This window comes from Nelusetta ayraudi, unplaced genomic scaffold (assembly GCF_046127955.1).
Source record: "Nelusetta ayraudi isolate G7.1 ecotype Tasmania unplaced genomic scaffold, CSIRO-AGI_Nayr_v1 ptg000073l, whole genome shotgun sequence".
Lineage (NCBI taxonomy): Eukaryota > Metazoa > Chordata > Actinopteri > Tetraodontiformes > Monacanthidae > Nelusetta > Nelusetta ayraudi.
This window is the reverse complement of record NW_027466123.1, coordinates 535,363-557,500: the sequence shown is the minus strand read 5'-3', so window position 1 is coordinate 557,500 and position 22,138 is coordinate 535,363. Positions and strand designations below refer to the sequence as shown.

Genomic DNA, 22,138 nt, shown 5'->3' with positions numbered 1-22,138 from the left:
TTTTAACAGTGAACAAATCACAATCCCCTCCGGCCGCCGCCATTTCTCTGCTCTTCTCTGCATTTTCCTGCTGCGTGCATGCGCATGCGCATGCGCATCCTCGGGTGCACTTCCGAGCGTGCGCATGCACGGCTGCAGTGGGCTTTGCCGTGTCCAATCGTCAGAAGTAAGCTGCCGCGGGTTGTGGTTAAAAAACAAAATCAAAAAAAGTGTACGCAAATCGATATTTTCTTAAAACGATCGATACGATGCTTTGCTCTGATTAGCGAACGATATATCGATCACGATATCGATATGCGCATAAACTAATTTACATCGATGAGGCCGGCTTCAACTCAGCCAAGAAGCTTGAGTGAGGCAGACACGTGATAGGGAAACAATCAATCACCGTGCCGGGCCAGAGAGGGGCCAACATCACGATCTGTGCTGCTGTATCCAACAATGGAGAAGTGTTGCACAAATGTGAGATTGGCCCGCTACGATACCAACTGGCTCCTACTGTTCCTGGAGGAAAGAACATGAAAGACTGGTGCCCGAAGCAGAAAGGGGACGGGATGGCCTTCCAACTTATGTAGTGGTCTGGGACAACGTGGCATTCCACTGGTCGCATGAAGTGGCAGCATGGTTTGATGCCCATCCCAGAATGGTGTGTCTGTTTCTTCCTCCTTGCTATCCGCCTTCCTCAACCCCATTTCGGAGTTCTTTTCAGCGTGGAGATGGATGGTCCATGACCACCAGCCACGTGCCCGGGTGGCCCTTCTGGCGGCAATGAATGCTGCTTGCCAGGAGATCACACCTGAGCGCTGTCAAGGACGGGTCAGACATGCAAAGAGATTCTTCCCCAGGTGCCTTGGCAGGGAAGACATCCTGTGTGATGTTGATGAGGCCATGTGGCCCAATGCGGAAGACCGGGCAAATTAGGGTCTGATTTTTGTGAAAAATTCACAAATGAATATACTATACCTGAAACATAATGCCATATCATCTCTGATGAAGGACATTCATAGACAGCGGCGGAAGCTGTATGCCCAAGCAAATATGCTTGGTTCGGAAATTTGGTATGTGTTCGGTACCAGTGAAGATCTCACTCTTCAGAGCGTATTGTAAACCTTTGTATACTACCCAGGTGTGCTGTTGGTATAAACAAGGGAGTATTAGAAAACTCGTAGTGGCATATAATGATGGCATGAGGCGCCAGTGCAAGCCATATTGTTAGTGTCGGGGTACCTACTTGCCCTGCTGTTTTACGCAATCTGATATATGATTTTATGTGTAGGGTATCTGAGTCGGAAAACAACTTAATTGATGTTCTGGCGAACCCTGTACGCAGTTCTGTCAGATTTTTTTTCTGAACTGTGGAGTCACTAGCGAACATGTCTGTATGTTAGGCATTGAACATGGTGAATGATGGTTCTTTTTTTTCCTTCCTGTGGGTTTGTTTATGCTTATATATGTATTTTCTCTCTCTCTCTCTCTCTCTCTCTCTCTCTCTCTCTCTCTCTCTCTTTCTCTATGTCTCTCTTTTTACTGTGATATGGATCCCTTGGGTCTGAAACAACTGCCTTGCCCTTGCGATTCAGTCACTGCAGAGTGCCAACTATGAAGTGTGCCATGAGAAAGCTTTGCTGTGCCCGGTACACGATTTAATATATGAACAATGACAGGATGTCCTGCTGCATCCTGTCAACTTTTGCAGCATGCAGGGACCTCAATCAAACCAGCAGCAATCAAACCAGCAGCAATCAAACCACGTGCAAGGCGATAGAAGCTTTTTTGAATTAATGATTCATTCATTTTTTTAAATCTATTTATCTTTGCTGATGATGGGTGGGAGCCGCAACAAGTTATATTGAGACAGGGCCGTCACACAACGCACAGAAACACATAATATTGTATGAGAAATCATGTTTAAGTCATTGTGGAAGATCCCTCTAGAGGAGTGAAGGGTTTTCCAAGATATTGTATTTTGCTATCCTGTTAAATTCAGTGCAACATTTATAGAAATAAGAACTTAATATGTTGACAAAACACAAAAATCGTGTTCCAACCTGCATTTCTGTTCTGCCTTTGTACCTTTTCTTTTCTCATGGTTTAGAGTTACACAAAGTCTGCCAAATGAAACAGACTATCATGGCCCCAAATCAGTCAACCTGTGTATCTAGGACAAGTCATTAGACTTTTCTAAGTAGGGTTAGGCCAGCAGAGAAGGCCAAGCTGGCCCTGACGGCCCTGCCACTGGTAGAATTCCCCAGGGTTTGGTGAGATTGGACCCCCAGGCGGAGAGCAGGTCGAATTGTCTTCTTTGGAGAGTAATTTTCGGGGATCTAACAACAACTTTGTTAATTTGTTTGACTTTGACTTTAATTGCAATGTATTTTTTGTATTCCTTTTCAGCATGGTACTGTACCTTTACTTTCACACTGCTTGACGACCTCCCCTTACCTGCGAAAAGAACTTCTAGCCCCAACTGGTACAAAATAAATGATGATTTTGCAATGATTAATTAAAAGCCAGATGTTGGAACCTCACCAGTTTCTGTGGGTGTGGAAAGATAATTATTTTTCTTTTTATTAACTCCGAGTGTCATGGCTATTTGTTTGAAATCAAACAAAAACTTACAGTCACTCATATTGCATTTGATCAACCTCAACGCAAAGTCATCTCAGGATTCCCAATGTAAAAGATCTGGATTTTTACAGCTTATTGTCCAAGAAAACAACTAACCTACTTGTATCAACCTCAGGTAAGGTTAGCAAACAAAATACCAACTTCAGTGTGAACAAGCTCTTACTGCCAAGAGATTGACACTGCCAAGAAATTTAAGTGTTGGGCGCTGAGGCGTGGAAGGCAGAAAATGCCCGAAGCTTACCTTACAAGGCAGGTTATTCAAATGATGCAATTCTTGTCTGAGAGTCATTAGTCCTTCAGGAGACCAGGCTTTGGCATGAACTGCCTTGCCCTTGCGATTCTGTCACTGCAGAGTGCCAACTATGAAGTGTGCCATGAGAAAGCTTTGCTGTGCCCAGCACACAATTTAATATATGAACAATGGCAAGGATGTCCTGCTGCATCCTGTCAACTTTTGCAGCATGCAGGGGCCTCAATCAAACCAGCAGCAATCAAACCAGCAGCAATCAAACCAGCAGCAGTCAAACCACGTGCACGGCCATAGAAGCTTTTTTGAATTAATGATTCATTCATTTTTCTAATCTATTTATCTTTGCTGATGACAACGCAGAAACACATAATATTGTATGAGAAATCATTTTTAAGTCATTGTGGAAGATCCTTCTAGAGGAGTGAAGGGTTTTCCAAGATATTGTATTTTACTATCCTGTTAAATTCAGTGCAACATTTATTGAAATAAGAACTTAATATGTTGACAAAACACAAATCGTGTTCCAACCTGCATTTCTGTTTTTCTGTTCCGCCTTTGTACTTCTTCTTTTGTCATGGTTTAGAGTTACACAAAGTCTGCCAAATGAAACAGACTATCATGGCCCCAAAGTCAAGTCATTGCCTCACTCACCCAGCAGATGCAGGTTGCGAGTGATAAACCGGTCAGCCGAAGCCGAGATGAAAGGCAAGGTTTAATTAATGCTTGACATTTATACTTTTGGCAGTGTAATTAATTTGGGACTGAGCCTCAGCGAAGGCCTGCTCTCATCAGAGCAGGTCTTCGCAAGGCGAAGACTCAATTGTTTTTTTTAGCAGTTGAGTTAGCTCTGTTTACGGTATTCTGTTAGTTTGGGTGTGGCACTTTGAAAAGAATAAAAGCAGGTGTCTTCACGCAGAGAAATCTCACTACCTTTTTCATGACTGCAAGGCTGCAAGACAGAGAGAAAGTAAGTTTCATTCCATTAAAGTTTATCATCTCACTTTTTTAAAAAGCGTTGCGTTCAACTGCATGTGACTAGGGCTGCAACTAACTTATTTTTTGTTGTCAACTAATCTATCCATTATTCTTTCGATTAGTCACGATTATCTTTTTTATTTTCACCACCTATTTTGGACTTCTGTTTAACCTAACTTGCTTAAACTTCTACGCTGATAGCATGTGTTTTTAAACAAATATATCAAAAATAATGACACAGAAAGCATTTATTTGTGACATAGTTGATATATTGTTCAACGTAAAACATCATAGGTTTATTCATTCACGACTTAAAAGTTATATGCAATGTTTATCACAGTTATACTGTAGTTATTAAAGGTATAATAAAATGCCTTTAACAACTTTAACTTAAATATCGAATAATATGCCCTAAAGAACACAGTTGATAAGTGAAACTGTTACAATTCAGTATAAACCCGAGTATTGACAGGGGCTGTGATTCACTAATTGCTACCTGAAAGCACACATTTACCTCAACAAACTAACGTTCGCTAAGCAAGCTTGTTCCATGATTTTCGGACGTGTGAAAAAGTCTCATGATAAATGAACAAATAAACGTGTAATTTAAAACATAACCACAAAATATCTATCCTCAACATTTTTTGTGAACTCCTTTCTGCTGAGCGTGATGATACCGCGACTTCGGGGTGTCTGCGTTTAGTTTAAGGTGTACGCGTATCGCCGTAGCGCTACCACGGAATGTGGAGTGAGCTTCACAGAGTTTGCACCTAACGTGTTTGGCTGAGTCATTTTTTCGATGAAATATTCCTAAACTTTAGAAACTTTAGGTCCGAGTTTTCGAGTCTTTTCAGAGAAGCAACCGTTCTTCTTCTCTGTGTTTTTTGCAGGATGTAAACAATGAGCAATACCACCGTCAGTGCTCAGTACTGCCCTGCAGGGCGAAACGAGCATGTAGCGGCCGGAGTCCGCTAGTTCAGCAATTTACAATAACAATTACACGACGCGTCAGAGTGGCAAAGTGCATCCACAATGGCCACAATGACTGCTGGGTCAGGTTGTAATTACCTCAGCCAGACTGGATTCTCTGCACCGGGCTGCCTCGCAAACATTGTGGTTCAAGATGAGCAAGGACCCTTGCTAAATGTATAAAATAAAAATATTTTATGTATAAAAATAACCGTTAAATGCGTATTTAAACCAAACTGCTTTTATTTGACAGTGATTATACAACTAGAAATTAATTTACGGGTAGTATTTTGTGCTTTCGCTACTGAATCTTTTACAATTTTTCACACTTCAACCCAGTGGTTTTCAACCTTTTTTTGAGCGATGTCACATTTTTTTTTTTTACATTGAAAAAATAAATAAATAAATAAATAAAATCCTATGGCACACTACAAACCAGAAATATGATAAAATTACATTTCTCTTAGCTTAATAATGACAATATAGTCTCTTTGTTTATTTGTACTCACTCAGTGTGAAACCTGGGAAACCTGTTTAGATGCTCACAAAGATGATATCCTGGGAGGAAAACAGGCTCACGTTCATTTTGAAGCGCAGTCACTAAACAAATAGAACGTTATTATTATTTATTTAGTATGGAAGCGCATTGCTGCCGTCCTAGGAAAAAAAAGTGCTGAGAATCACGTTATGTGAAACTATCACGTTATTTCGTGATAGTTTCATGATATAACGTGAAAATTATCACGTTAAAATGTGAACCTATCACGTTATTTCGTGATAATTATCACATAAAAATGTGAAACTATCACGTTATTTCGTGATAATTATCACGTAAAATCGTGATATTTTCGTAATAAGGTTATAACGTGATCACGTGATCACGTTATAACACGATACTTTCACAAAATAACGTGATGGTTTCACGTTTTTACGTGATAATTTTCACATTATAATGTGAAACTATCACGCTATTTTCTTGAAACTATCATGTTATAATGTGAAAATTATCACGAAAAACGTGAAAGTATCACGTTACAACGTGAATCTATCTCGTAAAAATGTGATACTGAGCCCTGTTTTCTTTCTAGGATGGCAGCAATGCGCTTCCGTAGTAGACCATTCATTCATTCATTTTCCATACCCGCTGTTGTGAAAATGGATAATCTTTCACGACACACCAGACATTAGCTCACGCTACACTAGTGGTTGAGAAACACTGCCCGAACCTACACATGTTTATGAGGTCATACTCAAACACCAAGCAGTGTCACAGGCAGGACTCAACCTGCTTCGAAGTGTTATTTTTTTTTGTGCAATCTGATTCCGTTCTGATCTAGAAAGATAAATGAGGTAAGTGGCATGAATCATCTTCTGTGTAAATTCTTACGAAGAAAGAGGTGTGACTGAGTGGGCGTTAACACTGAAGGGCAGGGTGCAGGAGAAGCAGTGATACAATGACGACTATAAGGTTTTCCTTAGCCACAGGGAAATAATGCTTCACTTAAACTACATGAATTAACTGTATTAGTAAGAAACGTATACATGAAAAAAATGACGCACATATTTACTAGTTGTATTTTTACAAGCACGCAATTAAACTACAGAAAATAGTTTTTAGAGTAATAAATCAAGATCCCTGTCGTGAAACCACAAATAAATAATCTATAGGTTCTAATATTTTAAAATCTATAGACAAAGAATACTGTGCAAATTTGTTCGTGAGTTTTTTTTTTTGTTTCTGTTTTTGTCAGTTGATTGCACAACATTTCATTATTTTACATTGTAAACAAAAATAAACTATTAATTCATTCATTATTTGAATTCATCATGTTGTTGACCAGTTTATATTTCATGAACGTTCAATAAAACACTTATTTATCATCAGCATTATTTCGGTAACTGTCTATTCTATTCTACTTGTGTCGTCACAAATCTATTTCAATGCATTTCTATCCTCTGCCCTTATTTCTTTATTCGTAGACACAATGGCAACAACGTCCCCTCTTTCCGAGGCCAACACAGCCTTCGCTCTGGACTTGTTGAGAAAGCTGAGTGACGACGAGGACAAGAATGTCTTCTTCTCCCCCTTCAGCATCTCGTCGGCCCTGGCGATGGCGCTGCTGGGGGCCCGAGGCAACACGGCTCAACAGATGTCAGAGGTAACCCAGTCGCACACACTTGGGCTCAAGACAAGTTGTCTTTGGGTAAAGTTAGTGACTCCGTGAGTTGGTTAAGGACATGTGTCCTCAGCAATAAACTGGCCTGCACTATCTCCATGTGGCACATGACCCGTTTCTATGCAGCACACCAATTTGTTTGACCACAACACATAATTTACAAACAATCAATCAGGTTGGCATACCATCAGTGGTCAGGTGGTAGAGTCTCTGCCCTGAGACTGGTAGGTTGTGGGTTCGATCCCCGGCCGTGTCATACCAAAGACTGTAAAATGATACCAATTGCCTCATTCACTCTGTCTATCTGTTAACGTCACCGTTATGTCCTACAGCACACTAAAACTGTAAAGTCTTTGAAAGAAAAGTAGGAAGCGTTGACAATGTCATGAAAATAAATTGATGCAGTGTTGTTTTTTAAGTTTTCCTCCACCGACTTCTTACAGAGATAATGAGTTGTACGTTTTAAAGTATTTGTGGTCGGCTGTCAACCTTTAAAATTGCAGCGTGTATAAATTGTGTCATCTAGTGGTCAGATTTTAGACTGCATTGCATTGCTGTTCACTCACTCGTCCGTTTGGACACACAAAAAAGGATGTCAACGACAGCGAGCATGTGGAATTCTCTATTGAAATACGAGGTCCCTGTAAATGCACCAATTCAAACAATTTGTTTGCCCAGTTTGTAAAACTTTAAGCAATTGTCACGCAAGACAGCGAATATTGTGAATCTATTTTTTCACAACACCTGTATGGGCGCCAGCTGATGATCTTCATTTGCTTTTCTAAATAATGATATAATATGGAATAAACAAATAAATGATTAAGACTATGGAAAGGTCTGACATTATATATATATATATATATATATATATATATATATATATATATATATATATATATATATATATATATATATATATATATATATATATGTATATATATATGTATGTATATATATATATATATATATATATATATATATATATATATATATATATATACATATATATATATATATACATATATATATATATACATATATATATATATATATATATATATATACACTGTATATATATATGTGCGTGTGTGTATGTATGTATATGTATGAGGGCTGTCAGTCGATTGAAATATTTAATCACGATTAAAAATTGTCCTCAGTTAACTTGCGATTAATCGCAAATTAATTAAAAAAAAATTTACCCTGCTCTATATGTAACTTTTCAAGACATTTATTGTTTTTCTTACATTCTAGAAAAAATTGGAGAGGACAATAATAATACCTTTGTGGAAATATTCTATTTTTATTTTCATTGGAACATTCCAAAACAATTACATTCTTAAAATGAGTGTGTGTTGTTTGTTTCATCTCTCTCACACTCTGATACTGTATACTGATAAATATAAGGTACACAAATATGATCGCAGTTGTCAATTTCAGTATTTTCTTTTGAAAATTTATTTTGTTTTGAAAATGAACCAGAGATTTTTTTGTGTTTCTGTGAGTGCCTGTCTGTCCAGCTTGACACGGTCGCTTGCGGCTCATGCACAAAATAGGCCAGACAACCAAACGGCGCGAGTCGACCGCGGAGGTGCGCGCAGCTTTGAGTCTGGTCTGAATGACACCATTGGTTAACAAGGGCCCCGACAACAGCTGCACAGAAGCGCTTGTCGATGTTGTCTGAATAACATATATTTATAGTGGTTAATCACATTTTCAATTTCATCCATAGGTCCTCCATTTTAACAAAGCAGAAAAGTCTGAGTTTTCAGAAGAAGAAGAAGAAGAAGAACAGCAACAACAAGAACTACAGCAGCAAGTCCAATTCAAACTTTCAGAGGTAACACAAAATCGACAGTTGCACAAGCAATGAATTTAAGACGGAAGCTATTCCCATAAACTGGACCATGACCATGGAGGAGGAGGCTTGGCATTTAATTTGAATATGGAATAGAACAAAAATGCAACACTCCCACATCCTGTTAACTAAAGGTTAAGTGCACCTGGCCAGTTCTCAGTTCAATGTGCTGGTACAGGAACACAGATCTGCAAAGTGCTACTTGGTGCTTGGGTCGACACAGAAAATGGCAGCAATTTGTGTGCAAGTAAGATGTGGTGCAAGTTTTTAATGTTAGACGACGACTTGCTTGTCAACGACCAATATTCAAGGAGAATTCATGGAGAAACGAGATCCTCACGCTCAGAATGCAGGTGGCAGCCTCAGCAACCTAGCTAAACTTTGATCGGTCAATTGATGATTTAAATGCATTTCCGTAACAGTTTTCTCCTTTTCTTTACAGGGGTTAAAAGCTGATGATGTTAGCGCTGGCTTTAAGAAACTACTGAGTGAGCTGAACAAGCCAGGGGCTCCGTATGCTCTCAGTGTTGCCAACCGACTGTACGGGGAGCAGTCTTTCCATTTCCTGATGGTGTGTGTGTAATAAGCATGCCAGTTTTATATATGTATATGTATATATATATATGTATATATATATATATATGTATATGTATATGTATATATATATATATATATATATAATATATATATATATATATATATATATATATATATATATATATATATATATATATATATATATATATATATATATATATGTACTTAATTGATCCCAAATTGGGAAACTACACTGTAGACTGTACTACTACTACTAATAAAGAAAGTAATTACAGTAAGATACAAGAAACATTCAAGTCAATCTACAAACAAGAATATCTATCTACACTGTACATTTATGTAAACACACACACATACATAATATATATATATATATATATATATATATATATATATATATATATATATATATATATATGTATATATATATATATATATATATGTATATATATGTATATATATATATATATATATATATACATATATATATATATATATATGTACATATATATATACATATATATATAAAACTCTTATTTAACTCTTATTTAACTCTTGATTTTTCAGGAGTACCTGGAAAGCATCAGCAAGTACTACGGTGAGCTGGAGTCTGTGAATTTCAAGAGCGGATTCGAAGCAGTGCGACTGGACATCAACCGCTGGGTGGAGGAACAAACTCAAGGTGGTTTGTCCAGAAATGTATCAATTGTTTTCCTTAATTTGTGAAACATCTCAACTCATCCATGTTCATGCGATCTTTTAGGAAAAATACAGGATCTGCTGGCTAATGGTATGTTGACTAGCATGACCAAGCTGGTGCTGGTTAATGCCATTTACTTCAAAGGCACCTGGGAGAGGATATTTGACGAGAGGGCGACTCACGATGCCGAGTTCAGAATCACCAAGGTACCACCGATCAGTGAAGTGACATCAAGTTCATGTTCTGCTAGAAATTCATATATATGTTTGTATGTATATATATATATATATATATATATATATATATATATACATATATGTATACCTGATACCCTTCAAACGCTGCAGGTTAATTCCTGCGATAAACATCACTGCAAAAGGTGATTTCACCTAGTTCCTTGATGTTAACATGTTTTTGTGTTTCCTCCTTGGAGAATGACAAGAAGCAGGTGAAGATGATGTTCCAGGAGGATAAATTTCCCTTCACCTTCATTCCTCAAGTCAACTGCCAGGTCCTACCAATTTCTTGCTATTTATGAGCCGCCAGAAATACCGATTTCTGATCAGAAAAAAAAGAATTACGACAATCATGCTTGAAATGCTCCCTTGAACAGATCCTGGAGTTGCCTTACAAAGGAAGAGATCTCAGCATGTTCATCTTTTTACCTGAAGAAGTAGCGGACGGTACTACAGGCCTGGAGAAGGTGGGACAGAAGCTTTGACACACGTTTTAAAAAAACAAAACAACAACAACACCAGCAGCAACAACAATGAGACATTCAGAAAAAGTGATAAAGTCATTCCAATCAACCACCAGCTGGAGGCGGAGCTGACCTATGAGAACTTTGTGGAGTGGACTCAACTGGCCAGGATGGACGTTGTCAGCGTCGAGGTGAAGATGCCAAGGTTCAAGATGGAGGAGGAGTACGGACTGAAAGACGTCCTGGTCAGCATGGGGATGGTCGATGCCTTCAGTGACTCACTGAGCGACTTCACTGGTAGGACACGTGACTTGTTCCAAACTTGAAACAAATCTTATTCTTACTTGTATGCATGTGATTTTTATTTTGTTTTATATCAGGGTGGGGAGGACTGGTGGGCCAACAATGGGTTCTAAAATGTGACAGAGGGGCTGGAGCAGGAGCAGATGGATGGAGTGTTTTGGTGACTTACCTCATGGGAGGAAAAAATAGATCCTGGGATATGTAGAAAACATGTTGCTTTAATGTCAATTGAAAATGAACCAAAGCAAAGTTAGAACACAATATGTGTCTTCATGGTATTTAGCTCTTTATTGAATAAATAAAGAGCTAAAACACTGAAAAATGAATGCAATATAGCTATTTTATGGCTTACTGTACTCCCGAGTCCCTCAAAAGGCGTGTGGTGGAAAGCCCCATGTAGCTTCGTCAGCCAACCTCTACTGGGTAGATTGTGGTCTTCCAGCCAACTTCCCAGCACTCAGCTACCAGCTCAGCGTGCTTGGCCTTCTCTCGCTCAAAGGCGGCCTCAACACCCTCCTCTGAGGGTACAGTTAGATGGATGAGGTGCACCATTCTTGGCTTGGAGGACCGCACCGCAATGTCAGGGTGGAGAGATGTGGTGGTGACCTCCGTGAGGAACCTGAGCTGCCTGTTGAGGTCAACTCTCATGTCCCACTCTTGGTCAGGGGGGAAGGGCCTTGGTGTCTCTCTTGGCCGGGTGTATTTTGTCTCCCCTCTTCCGTAACAAAGCTGGTGGGGTTCCCTGCTGGTGATTCTTTGCAGCCCTGTCGACACCCCTTTCAGCGCTTCAGCTATTTTCCTCAGGACCTGATCATGGCTCCATCTATAGCGCCCCTGAGAGAGTCTTGCAGCCTGACAAGATGTGCTGGTGGGTAGCGTTGGGAGCATTGGAGCGTGAACAGCATTCCTGATTCCTGAACCATTGGTGAAGAGGACAGGGACAAGTGTCGTACATTGAACGAATGCTATAAAATAATAATCCAGCTGTTCATAACATGTAAATATAATTTTTTTTATGACTTTATTTCTTTTTAATTAATGTTTGTTTTTCTTTAAGACCAATCAAGTGAAATTTGTTGAGAAAAGTTGAGAAACACTGGTTTAGACTATGATACAGAACATCTATCAAATATATCTCCCTTTTTGCTTCCTCTCTGACAGGCATGTCTCCTGACCGAAGCCTGACAATTTCAGATGTGGTCCACAAGGCGTATGTCGAGGTCAACGAGAAGGGAACAGAAGCTGCTGCTGCAACTGGTGTGGTCGTGCGCACTTCGATGTACATACCTCCAAAAGAGTTCACTGCAGACCACCCCTTCTTGTTGTTCATTCAACACAACCCCTCCAGGAGCATTGTCTTTGCTGGCAGATGCTGCAACCCAGAGTGAGATCTGTAGCCCCTGTGGGTGATTTTAATTTGTAAGGGTTTTTATTAGTATTATTTTTTGTTTTGTTTTTAAGAATCACACTCTGTCTTTCAAATCTAGTTGGAGTTTCTTTATTTCTAAACCTTGACTTAACGTCTGAATCACTTCCACATCACTGATTATAAATGACAAAAAAAACCTTGCTCATTACAACTGTTTAAATAAAATAAAATAAAAAATCAGTAATTCTCATTTTGTGGCAAACAAGAATAAAGACATGAATTGCCTTGATTGAAAACTCATTGACTGATGCTTGACTCAACAATCTCAATATATACATGTGTGTGTGTGTGTGTGTGTATGTATGTGTGTACATACTTTATTAGCTTAATAATAAGTGGAAGTGCTTGCTGTCTTTGTCTAATAATTTTAATCACCGTAAGTAATATTGTACTGATAGTTGCACAAATCAATTTCACCGTTCCCTTGAGCTATCAAGTGAACTGGATTGAACCTGAGCTATTTACTGGCAAAATAACACAAACACAATGATGAAATTAACGCTGTTGTCTGCAGAATCAAACTGAATTATCTGCTGATTCTTGCCAATTGGGCCTTTGGATAGGAACTCTGTGTATAGGTTGCTTCTGAAAAACAATGGCAATGACCTTTTTTTTTTTTTTCCCTCATTCCACGTTACTTGGATTTCTGAAGATTTTCTTCATCATAGTATATCTTATCGTTATCTGTCGGTAGACGGGTTGACTTAGGGCAACTGGACCTGTTCTTGTGATCTCGAAGATGTTTCGCCTCTCATCCAAAAGGTTTCTTCAGTTCTCAAAAAAGGGGTTGGAGAGTCCCAGGTACGTTTGTACATTGTGAAAGATTGTTTGGGTTTGAGACAATCTCCCTAATAATTTTGGCCAGTCTCCTCATCATCTACTGTGAGCGCTCCGGTCAGAGAGTCACAAGACAGCAGGACTCGGTGCACTCAGGGGACTTATTGGTGAACAGGCAGTAATGTGTGGTTTCTGGAATGATCACAAAATATATATTTATGGATACATAATTCAAATAACTCAATTCCACATTTCATGCAAACATAAATCTCCAACTGAACTCAGGAAAGAAATGACTGAGGTGCCGCATGGGCATTAACACACTACTGGCTGCTCTCTGGAGGTTAAAATCCAAACAGAACAAAAACAACGGCCACCAAGCCTATTTATAGGCCCCCAGAACCCCTTTAGCTGCCCAAATCACTGCCTGAGTAAATAAACAAAGATCACCGCCTGAGTAAATAAACAAAATAATACTGAACGGCACCATCTAATGTAAAACAAATTGTCATTCTGTACATTCATGTTTGTACTTAGTTAGTTTGCACGTCAATGTTTCAGACAGAAACAATGATGTGCTCTCACAAGAAACATACGAATAACAATCGAGTCTTGGCCTTGCGAAGACCTGCTCTGATGAGAGCAGGCCTTCGCTGAGGCTCAGTCCCGAATTAGATTACATATTAAACTCTTAGTAAAATGTAATATGGGGCCAAAACAAGCATAAGTCACATCATTGTGGTATTTATTTTTTATCATTTCCATATTATTTTATGTCTCAGAAGTTAAATCATGAAACAATGGTAAAGCGCCACTGTCCAACAGAAAGCTTTAGTTTTTCTCCAGGTAAATACAGAAGTCATTGCAGGAGGAGATATTCTCTAACAGATGGTGGTGCAGAGCTACCACAGACATTGGCAGGGAGCAGGAGAGACGGGCCGAGTGCGACTGGTGTGTGTATACCTACACAGACCTCAGGACAAACACGGGTGTTGCTTTACTGACAGTCTGTGCAAAAAGGTCCAGGCGGGAGCAGAAAACCTCTCAGTCCGTGACATCACTTTACCGCATTGTTTGATTCCTGTCTGTAACTGAAGGTCAAGAGTGGTATTAGAGTAGAGCCAGGGCCTAGTATGCCATGAAATGAAAACCTTCTGACTCAATTTTCCCTTTAACAACTGCAATAAATCAGGAGGCAGGTGGAACGTACCTGCAACCCAGGGCACGCTAGTCTCCCCCCCCCTCTCCGTGTCTTAACGTGATGTCACTGTGGCCGGCTGACCTTTGGATCTCACAGTTCAGACGTCGAGTCCAGCGGACATCACCTGAATATCGGAAAAAGAGGGAGACGCCACCTTGCCATTTGACCTCTAAGCTCATTCAGTGACCTTGGCACCAGCTGGACGGAGCGCTGCAGGCTTGTACGGCTGCTTGACACTGCCGATGACACGACCCTCGTGTGGCGTGACGTCAAGTCGTCTTGCCAGTTCGCGGTGTTTTGTTTGTGCGCAAACCCGTGCAGGCAAAATGGAGGCATGAACCTGGAGGTTTTACATTTTGTCTCCAAGTGACCCATGCGGATAATAATTAAAAATAAAAAAAATAAAACATTTTCATTCCACTTCCACTTCCAACATTTGCGTTTTGCTCTTGTTTATGAGTTAAGCGACCCTTGTTTTGTTGATGCTAAAGTCCCTTACTGTATTATGAGTCTTTATACTTCCTGATAGCAGCCTGAACTTTGCCCAAAGGCATATTTCCGTTCTTTACCGTTGCATGAAACGGTACAAATTGATTCTAAATGAGTTTCTAAATGAAAACAATTTGCTTAGTAAATAAGGTACAGCTCATAGCCGATCATACTTGTGGAACTGGACACCAAAATTCTTACAGCTCCTCCAGCCATCAAAATCTCAAGACAAAAAAAAATTAAAAAATCTTTTGGTAGTAATTACATGACAAATGCCTACAAGGAGGCTGCCGATAGAAGCTGGAATGTTAGCATGAGTGCTATGTGTATTTAAAAATGGTACAAGACTTCATAGAGTGTCAGCTATTGCTTTACTTGCTTTAGAGCAACGGTCAACAGGAAGTATGATAAACCAGATGTTCCATTGTGTCAGCACACAGCACCATACAATATTTTTTCCGTAATTGGTCACACGGTGTTTGAGTGAGGTGATGCTTAGGGTGTGTACCAATATTATGAATCTTTTTCCATCAGGTCTTAGGCACACCCTCACTTTGTTTGTGTCCTTGTAATTAATGATGACTCCACCCGCTCATATTGAGAGGCACACGTTTACGTAGTCTCATAAAGTTGGCCTCAGTCTGAGGGATTTATTGCGCTCTAGTAGGGCTGCAGCTATGGAATATTTTGGTAATCGATTATTCTATCGAATATTTCATCGATTAATCGGATAAAACATATGTTTGCTCAATTAAAGCCAAATTATAAGTATACAATAGAAAATAACAAGCAATTTGTTCCCTTTTTAAGAAAAAATAATGACATTTTATTTCAGTTCAGTGAACGGTTTTAGTCAAAAATAAATAAAATGAAATCAATTAAATTACTTCTAACTTAAAATTTCCTGAGACACACAAAATTAACATGTCCATTATACGCTGTGATGGTTTCCTGAAAAAGAGGTGAAAATATAAATAAAACATTTTCTTTTAGGTTAAATGTCTTACCCATACAATAAGCCTTACTGACCCAATACACTGCAAACTAAAATCAATAGACATGTGATATGGCAATATGGTAATGATATGGTAATCTGTTAATGGCAAATATACACAGTCACAACGTATGTAATGTATTTTTTTCCCCTCTTCATGACCCTTCTTTTTTTTTGACAGGTGCAACTTACTCGTAAAATTGTAGCAAACATGATTGGATGTAGAAAAATATATTAGCTTTCACAACAGCATATATCTGCCGGCAAACATATGGGGGGACCTGAATTCAGATGAATCAAACCTGGAAGGCCTGTTCAAGAGCAACCTTTGTCTTTGTATAAAAAAAAAACAGATATTCAAGAAAAGATGACGCAAACGTCACATGAACAGATCAAACATCATAAATCACTAATAGAGCACTTGAAGATGATTTGTTTTTACTGTATCCAACCGTTAGAATATCCTTTGGTAAAATGTTATAGTTACCGTTTCCAAAAAAAGAAAAGAAAAAAAAGCCAAATAGGCACAGGACGATTTTCAAGAAAGTGAAACCGCTGTTTAAAGACAACACAGAAAGCGGAGTCCGAAAATGTCCCTTGACATTCAGTGAAGTTTAAAAGAGCAGTTTTTTTTGTTGTGAATCCGTGGACAATGGCCAGTTGTACGAGGCGGATTGATTCAAGTGAGCCAGACATTTTTGCCCCACTAGCAAAATGGACAACACAACAAAAAGCTCTGCTAGATTTTCTGTCAAAACAGTGGCGGCCTGGTTTGAGTTGCTGATGCAAAACAGCAACCCGACACTGGACACACTGCTCAGCTCGCTCAATCCATTACAACCATTAAATAGAGGCGTCTTCATGTGGACCGACATTGGTGAAGAGGCCACTATTATAATTACAACAGTTATGTCCATTGCATCTGAAAGAGATCTACCACGCCGTGTTCATTACGGTTTCAATCGACTGTTTTTTGCTTCACATATCCCAGAAAAGCAACACATTACAAACAGGAAATTTGATTGTGCCCCCAGTTTGTCTCCGTGCTGCTCATCTGCGCCGCTTATCCTCTCGCCTCCACTGACTCCCCCTCAAAGGCCCTGTTGTCATAGCGATGGGGATGTCTCTCTGGGTCACGGCTCGCCAGGTCGGTCACCGGGACTTTGTGAATGGCGTCTCCCCCCGTCACTGTGATCACAGTGGCATCTGGTGGCGATCCTGCGTCACTGGGCTCCTTCGGCGGCTTCTCGACGCGGAGGGCCTTCAGGATGTCACACTTGCACATGGGGCAGCTCCTCCTCTCCAGCAGCCAGGGCTCGATGCAGGCTTTGTGGAAGATGTGGTCGCACGTGAGCACGGTGACCACCTCCCCGGCCTTGTACGACTCCATGCACACGGCGCACATGTGCACGTCCGAGGCCGCCTCCTCGTCGTCCCTCTTGAGCGTGCGCACCTGGAGTCGTCGGATGGCCCGCTTGGCCTCCGTCTTCAACCTCTTCTCGGCCCACTTCACCTTGTTGACGATGTAATAGCCTCTCGCCGCGCGGAAGACCATGTACGTGGTACCGACCGCCGCCAAGGTGAGGAGGACGATGCGGAGGTAGTAGAGCCAGCTGAGGTCCGTCCGGTGCCCGTGGGGTCTGCCAGGCATAATAGTCAGTGTGACCTCCGTGCCGTTCTTCACCAGGTGCGCGATCTCTGAGCCCAAGACGTTGCCGATCATGATGGCCACGATTCCTCTCGCCTCCGGGTGGGACATGTAAATGGTGCCGTCGCCGCCTTCCACATTGTACACCACCACGGCGACGGCGTGGTGGCGTACTGCGGCGGCGATCTTCTCGCCAAAGGTACAGTTTCCCCTTTTGACCAGGGCGATCCAGGGGGGTGAGCTGGCGTTGTGGCTGTAGGTAGACTCCAAGTCGCAGCCCTCCGGGTCCCCCATGGGAAGAGCCACGACGCCCCTGGCTCCCATCAGGACGGAGTTGCGTCCGTAAAGGCCGCACGCGCAGCTTTTGTTCTCCAACTCGCCGTTGCCGTTGACGTACTTCAGATCCACGTTGGCCGTCCAGGACACCGTAGCGGATGAGCAGCGAGCGAGTCCCGACAAACACAGCAGGAGCAGCAGGCTGTGTTGTCTCGTCTCACCCATGGTAACGCTCCACTCAAAAAACAACAGGAAGCCTCTGGTTAACGTCTGTAGCTTCTTCAAAACTCCTGTTTTTAGTTGCAGTTCCTCCTTTTTAGGGCTTTTTTTTCCCCCCCCTTCAAGCTACCACTCTTTGCTTTGTTGTAAAGTGATACGAGCCTTTGGTAACACAACACTAGCTACGCGTCAGCGACTCACCTCTCGTTATCTTCCTGAACCTTGAACACTCCTCACAGAGGGCAGGTTGCAAGAATTGGAGTTGGAGCAGAGAAAAAAAAAAGGAAAAAAGTGCGCAGACTTGTGCTGATTTATGAGGCAAGACACAGCGCAGGGTAAGGCGAGGAGCGATAAGGAAATGATACGGGGAATTTCATGGCGTAGGCAGCCTCGTAAAAATCAATAAAAGCCGTCGCCTGGTCCCTTGTGTAACGATGACACAGTATTATATTAAAAAAACAACCCTGATGAGTATTGTCTAAAACCACAACATATGTTGGGATGTTTTTGCACAATTTTAATAGTTCAAGTAAATACTACTACTACTACAACTACTACTAAACACTACTACTCTAATGAATGTATTAATTTAATCAAAGAAACAACATGTGTGAGTGGAGAGCAGCTGCAATCAGTGAAACAGACAGAAAGGTAATAATATTTTGGAATAAAGAGATGAGATTTGAAAAATTACTGTCAAATTCACTTCGCCAAACGTAAACGCTGAATTAATTGGCCCGCAAAGGAAAACAGGTCAGTACTGGTTTGGAACCAGTGGACGATGGTTTCAGCACCAAACACAGTTCATCACACATGTTGAATAAACATGTGTGATGAAGTTTATGACGTCCAGAAATATGAAAACTTTATCCTGTTCACGTTTGAAATTTAAAACAGGTCATCAGTGGTCATGTGACCAAACATCATTTAAACGCTCATTAGTTTTGGACTGAGGATTTAATTTCAAGGTGACATTTTCTTTAGTTGCGGATTCTGAAGTCGACGTTTCAGTTTTATTTTCAGAGTGATGTAGTGGGGGAAGGTTGATTGATTAATTTAATCGACCAAACTCACAAAGGAATGGAAACCGGACATCAAAAAGAAATGAATCATTTTAATATTTATAATATTTAATATGATTTGATCGGGACACCGCCTGCTTTTTGGTTGTTGACGTCAGCAGGAAACGCCAGAATCAGTCTCAATACCGTCTCCTTAGCGGGGAGTTCTTGACGATACGCAGGGATTTGAACCACACTTTAATAAGTCAGTCACACAATGACATCAGGCTTAATGTGCATTTATTTGTGTAACAATAGATGGTTCACACAGAACAGTATGAAATGAGTGTGATCATAAAGACACAATCAGCGACGAACTGTGCGTGTATTGGGTGTGTGTGTGTGTGTGTACGTGTGTGTGTGTGTGTGTGTGTGTGTGAGAGAGAGAGAGAGAGAGAGAGCGAGAGAGTGGGCGAGAGAGAGAGAGAGAGAGAGAGAGAGAGAGAGAGAGAGAGAGAGAAAGAAAGTAAAGAAAACCTAAACTTAAGCTAAAAGTAACAAAATAAAAGAAGAAATATAAAAAGAGTTTTGTTTGTCTACTGGACTTGTTGTGGCTGAGTCTAGCAAAAATTATTTGGCAGTTATTGGTTACACTGATGCGACAAGCAGACTCTTGACAGTGAGCGAGTGATGAGGGTTTACGTTGGATGAGCTTCTTCCAAGGTGGTCCTGGGAGTTTGTACTGTACCGTTCGGGTCCGGTACCGCGCAGGGAGCTTGGATTAGCAACACCGACCGTCGAGGTGGAACTGCCCGTTCTGCTGTGTCCTGCAGGTGGCTCCACTGGCGTTTTGGCATCAGAGTAGAGTCTTTCTACGTAACCAGTTGTAATGTAAAATTAAGTTGACAAAAAAATTAGAATAAAGAAAAATGACAAAGACAAAAACACGAGACAAGACGACACTGAGAAAGACGAGACCACACCCAGGAAAACTAAAAACTAACTCTGAGACAAAGGAACTGAATTCACTGGTATAACTTGGAGAAGAGGGTGGTCTTTTGAACTTCAAAGAACCAATGAAAAGGCTGTTCCAACACGCACCCTGGCTACTTGGCCAAGGGAATCCCCTTTGGCCGAATGACCATTACCTGGGAGTCTGGGGTTCAAAGCCCGCCTGGGCCCTTTGCACCTAGCCACATTTTATTGAGGTTTTTATGTACACCTCACAAGTTGCAAATGGTTAGTTTATTATCGTTTTTTTTTGTTTTTGTTTTTCAATTCAATGTCATTGTTGATATCTACTACCTTAAATCTTGTTGATGAGTATCTCTATTCCTTTTATTATCATTATTATATTTTTTAAATATCTTTATATTATTTGTACATTTTCTCTCCAGACTTCCAGGTGAGGTTCTAGCCATGCTCTCTTCTGTCCACCAGGTGGTGCCGTTGTAAAAATATTCCTTCCCCTTAGTTTCTGCTCCTCTTCAATGTTTCTCTTCTGAGCTTGCTGGTTGTCCTCGACTCTGCTGCTTTTCTAAATAAATTTGGAGAAAACTCACTCCGGCTTGAAAACAAACAAACAAAAAAAGCAAACACCTGCTTGAAATGTACAGGGGCCTTCAGAGTGATGACGTGGCCCCTTTTTTCAAGAGGACAAAAACCAAGTTGCTCTCTAGTGGAGAAAATGTATACAAAAATGAGTGCAAGCATTAGTGAGTGCAATAATAATAATAATAATAATGATAATAATAATAATAATAATAATAATGATAATAATAATAATAATAATAATAATAATAATAATAATAATAATGACATTTTACAATTGAAAATAATTTAGTTGAATGACTGCTGCTGGTCACATGATGATTTTTTGACGTGCCATGACACGTGTCATGGCACTTGACCGCTCCCTCCGCACCCTTCCCGTGGTTGCGGCAGAGTGGATACAGCGACGCTGAGACAGCAGGTACGGGAACAATGCATCATAAGATATGAGCACTTGAGTACGTAAGTACAATTTGCAGCAGTATTGTGAGCACGTTGGTTGGTGTAACGTAAGGCAACTGACAAAGTTAAATAAGCTGCGTGCAAACGTTACCGGTTGCTATTTGAACGATTAGTCGAGGCTGCTCGCTAACCGAGGGGGCAGGAGATGGAGGAGTGTGATGTCATTCTTGTTTATTTTGTCAGTGTAATTCTGTCAACCTTTTTAAGAGAACATGTGATTATATATTCATGCAAATAACAGGGATTTACTCACCCTTCCGGACTGGAAAGCTCACATTTCACTAAAACTGTGCAACACGCGCATATTTACATGATGTGGTATTATTTCAATAAATATGTTTTAAAAACTGAAATCAAAACAGGATTAGATGCGATGTATGTTTTAAATATGACAGACAAAATAATGTTTTCACACCAGCAAAGTAAGAAAAACGTTTTATAAGCGTTCTGCTGTGTGCAGTTAGTCAAACTAGTTGAATGTACATTGATTACTTTTATATATTATTATCGTTACGTAGTGCCACATCTGGACCTAATGTTTTTCACCAGGACAATTGGAATTTATTGCAGCATGGCCTTCCGGTGAACCACGTTTGGAGGAACTAAAGGTGGTACCTGATTGGCTGTGATGCTACTTTCTCTGCGACTATCCCTACTTAAAATCTTAAAGCCGTAAAACACCCGCTCTCGGAAGAACACTTTCACCCACAAATCACAGTTGGGTGTCCACTCCGAAGCGCTCTCAGACGACCTGGTTCCAGACATGGACTGGTACCACTGGCGGCCAGCGCTAGTTTTACGACCGTTATCTCTCTGCAGAACATTCCAAGGGCCGTCCTCACTACAGATGTTCCTGAACATCTCAATATCAGACAATGTTAAACACTCTATTTTCCTTTTTACAGAGACATCTGGAAGTCACATTTCTGTGATCACCATCAAAAATAAAGCATTAATGGACTTTGAATCACTC

The 22,138-nt window shown here is 40.5% G+C and overlaps 2 protein-coding genes across 2 annotated transcripts; one reads left to right on the top strand and one right to left on the bottom strand.

The window, feature by feature from the left end:
• Nucleotides 1-3,632: 3,632 nt before the first annotated feature.
• Nucleotides 3,633-12,694, top strand: LOC142899521 (leukocyte elastase inhibitor-like). The gene is made up of 10 exons (XM_076043135.1): nucleotides 3,633-3,845; nucleotides 6,803-6,981; nucleotides 8,732-8,839; nucleotides 9,300-9,428; nucleotides 9,983-10,097; nucleotides 10,179-10,321; nucleotides 10,549-10,626; nucleotides 10,729-10,818; nucleotides 10,932-11,112; nucleotides 12,280-12,694. Exons 2-10 carry the CDS (start codon nucleotides 6,808-6,810, stop codon nucleotides 12,504-12,506), a joined length of 1,245 nt encoding a protein of 414 aa, XP_075899250.1. The 5' UTR covers nucleotides 3,633-3,845; nucleotides 6,803-6,807; the 3' UTR covers nucleotides 12,507-12,694.
• A 3,658-nt stretch (nucleotides 12,695-16,352) lies between these two features.
• On the bottom strand, nucleotides 16,353-18,303 carry LOC142899512 (RING finger protein 148-like). The gene has a single exon (XM_076043120.1). The coding sequence runs from the start codon at nucleotides 18,155-18,157 to the stop codon at nucleotides 17,072-17,074; it is 1,086 nt and encodes a 361-aa protein (XP_075899235.1). The 5' UTR covers nucleotides 18,158-18,303; the 3' UTR covers nucleotides 16,353-17,071.
• Nucleotides 18,304-22,138: the final 3,835 nt, after the last annotated feature.

What these genes read in the sequence shown, in the direction of transcription:
- LOC142899521 (XM_076043135.1), top strand. Translation starts at nt 6,808, where the DNA reads ATGGCAACAACGTCCCCTCTTTCCGAGGCCAACACAGCCTTCGCTCTG. An exon ending in CGGCTCAACAGATGTCAGAG is followed by an intron (nt 6,982 to 8,731) that starts GTAACCCAGTCG and finishes TTTCATCCATAG; the next exon opens with GTCCTCCATTTTAACAAAGC. An exon ending in CTCACTGAGCGACTTCACTG is followed by an intron (nt 11,113 to 12,279) that starts GTAGGACACGTG and finishes CCTCTCTGACAG; the next exon opens with GCATGTCTCCTGACCGAAGC.
- LOC142899512 (XM_076043120.1), bottom strand. Translation starts at nt 18,157, where the DNA reads ATGGGTGAGACGAGACAACACAGCCTGCTGCTCCTGCTGTGTTTGTCG.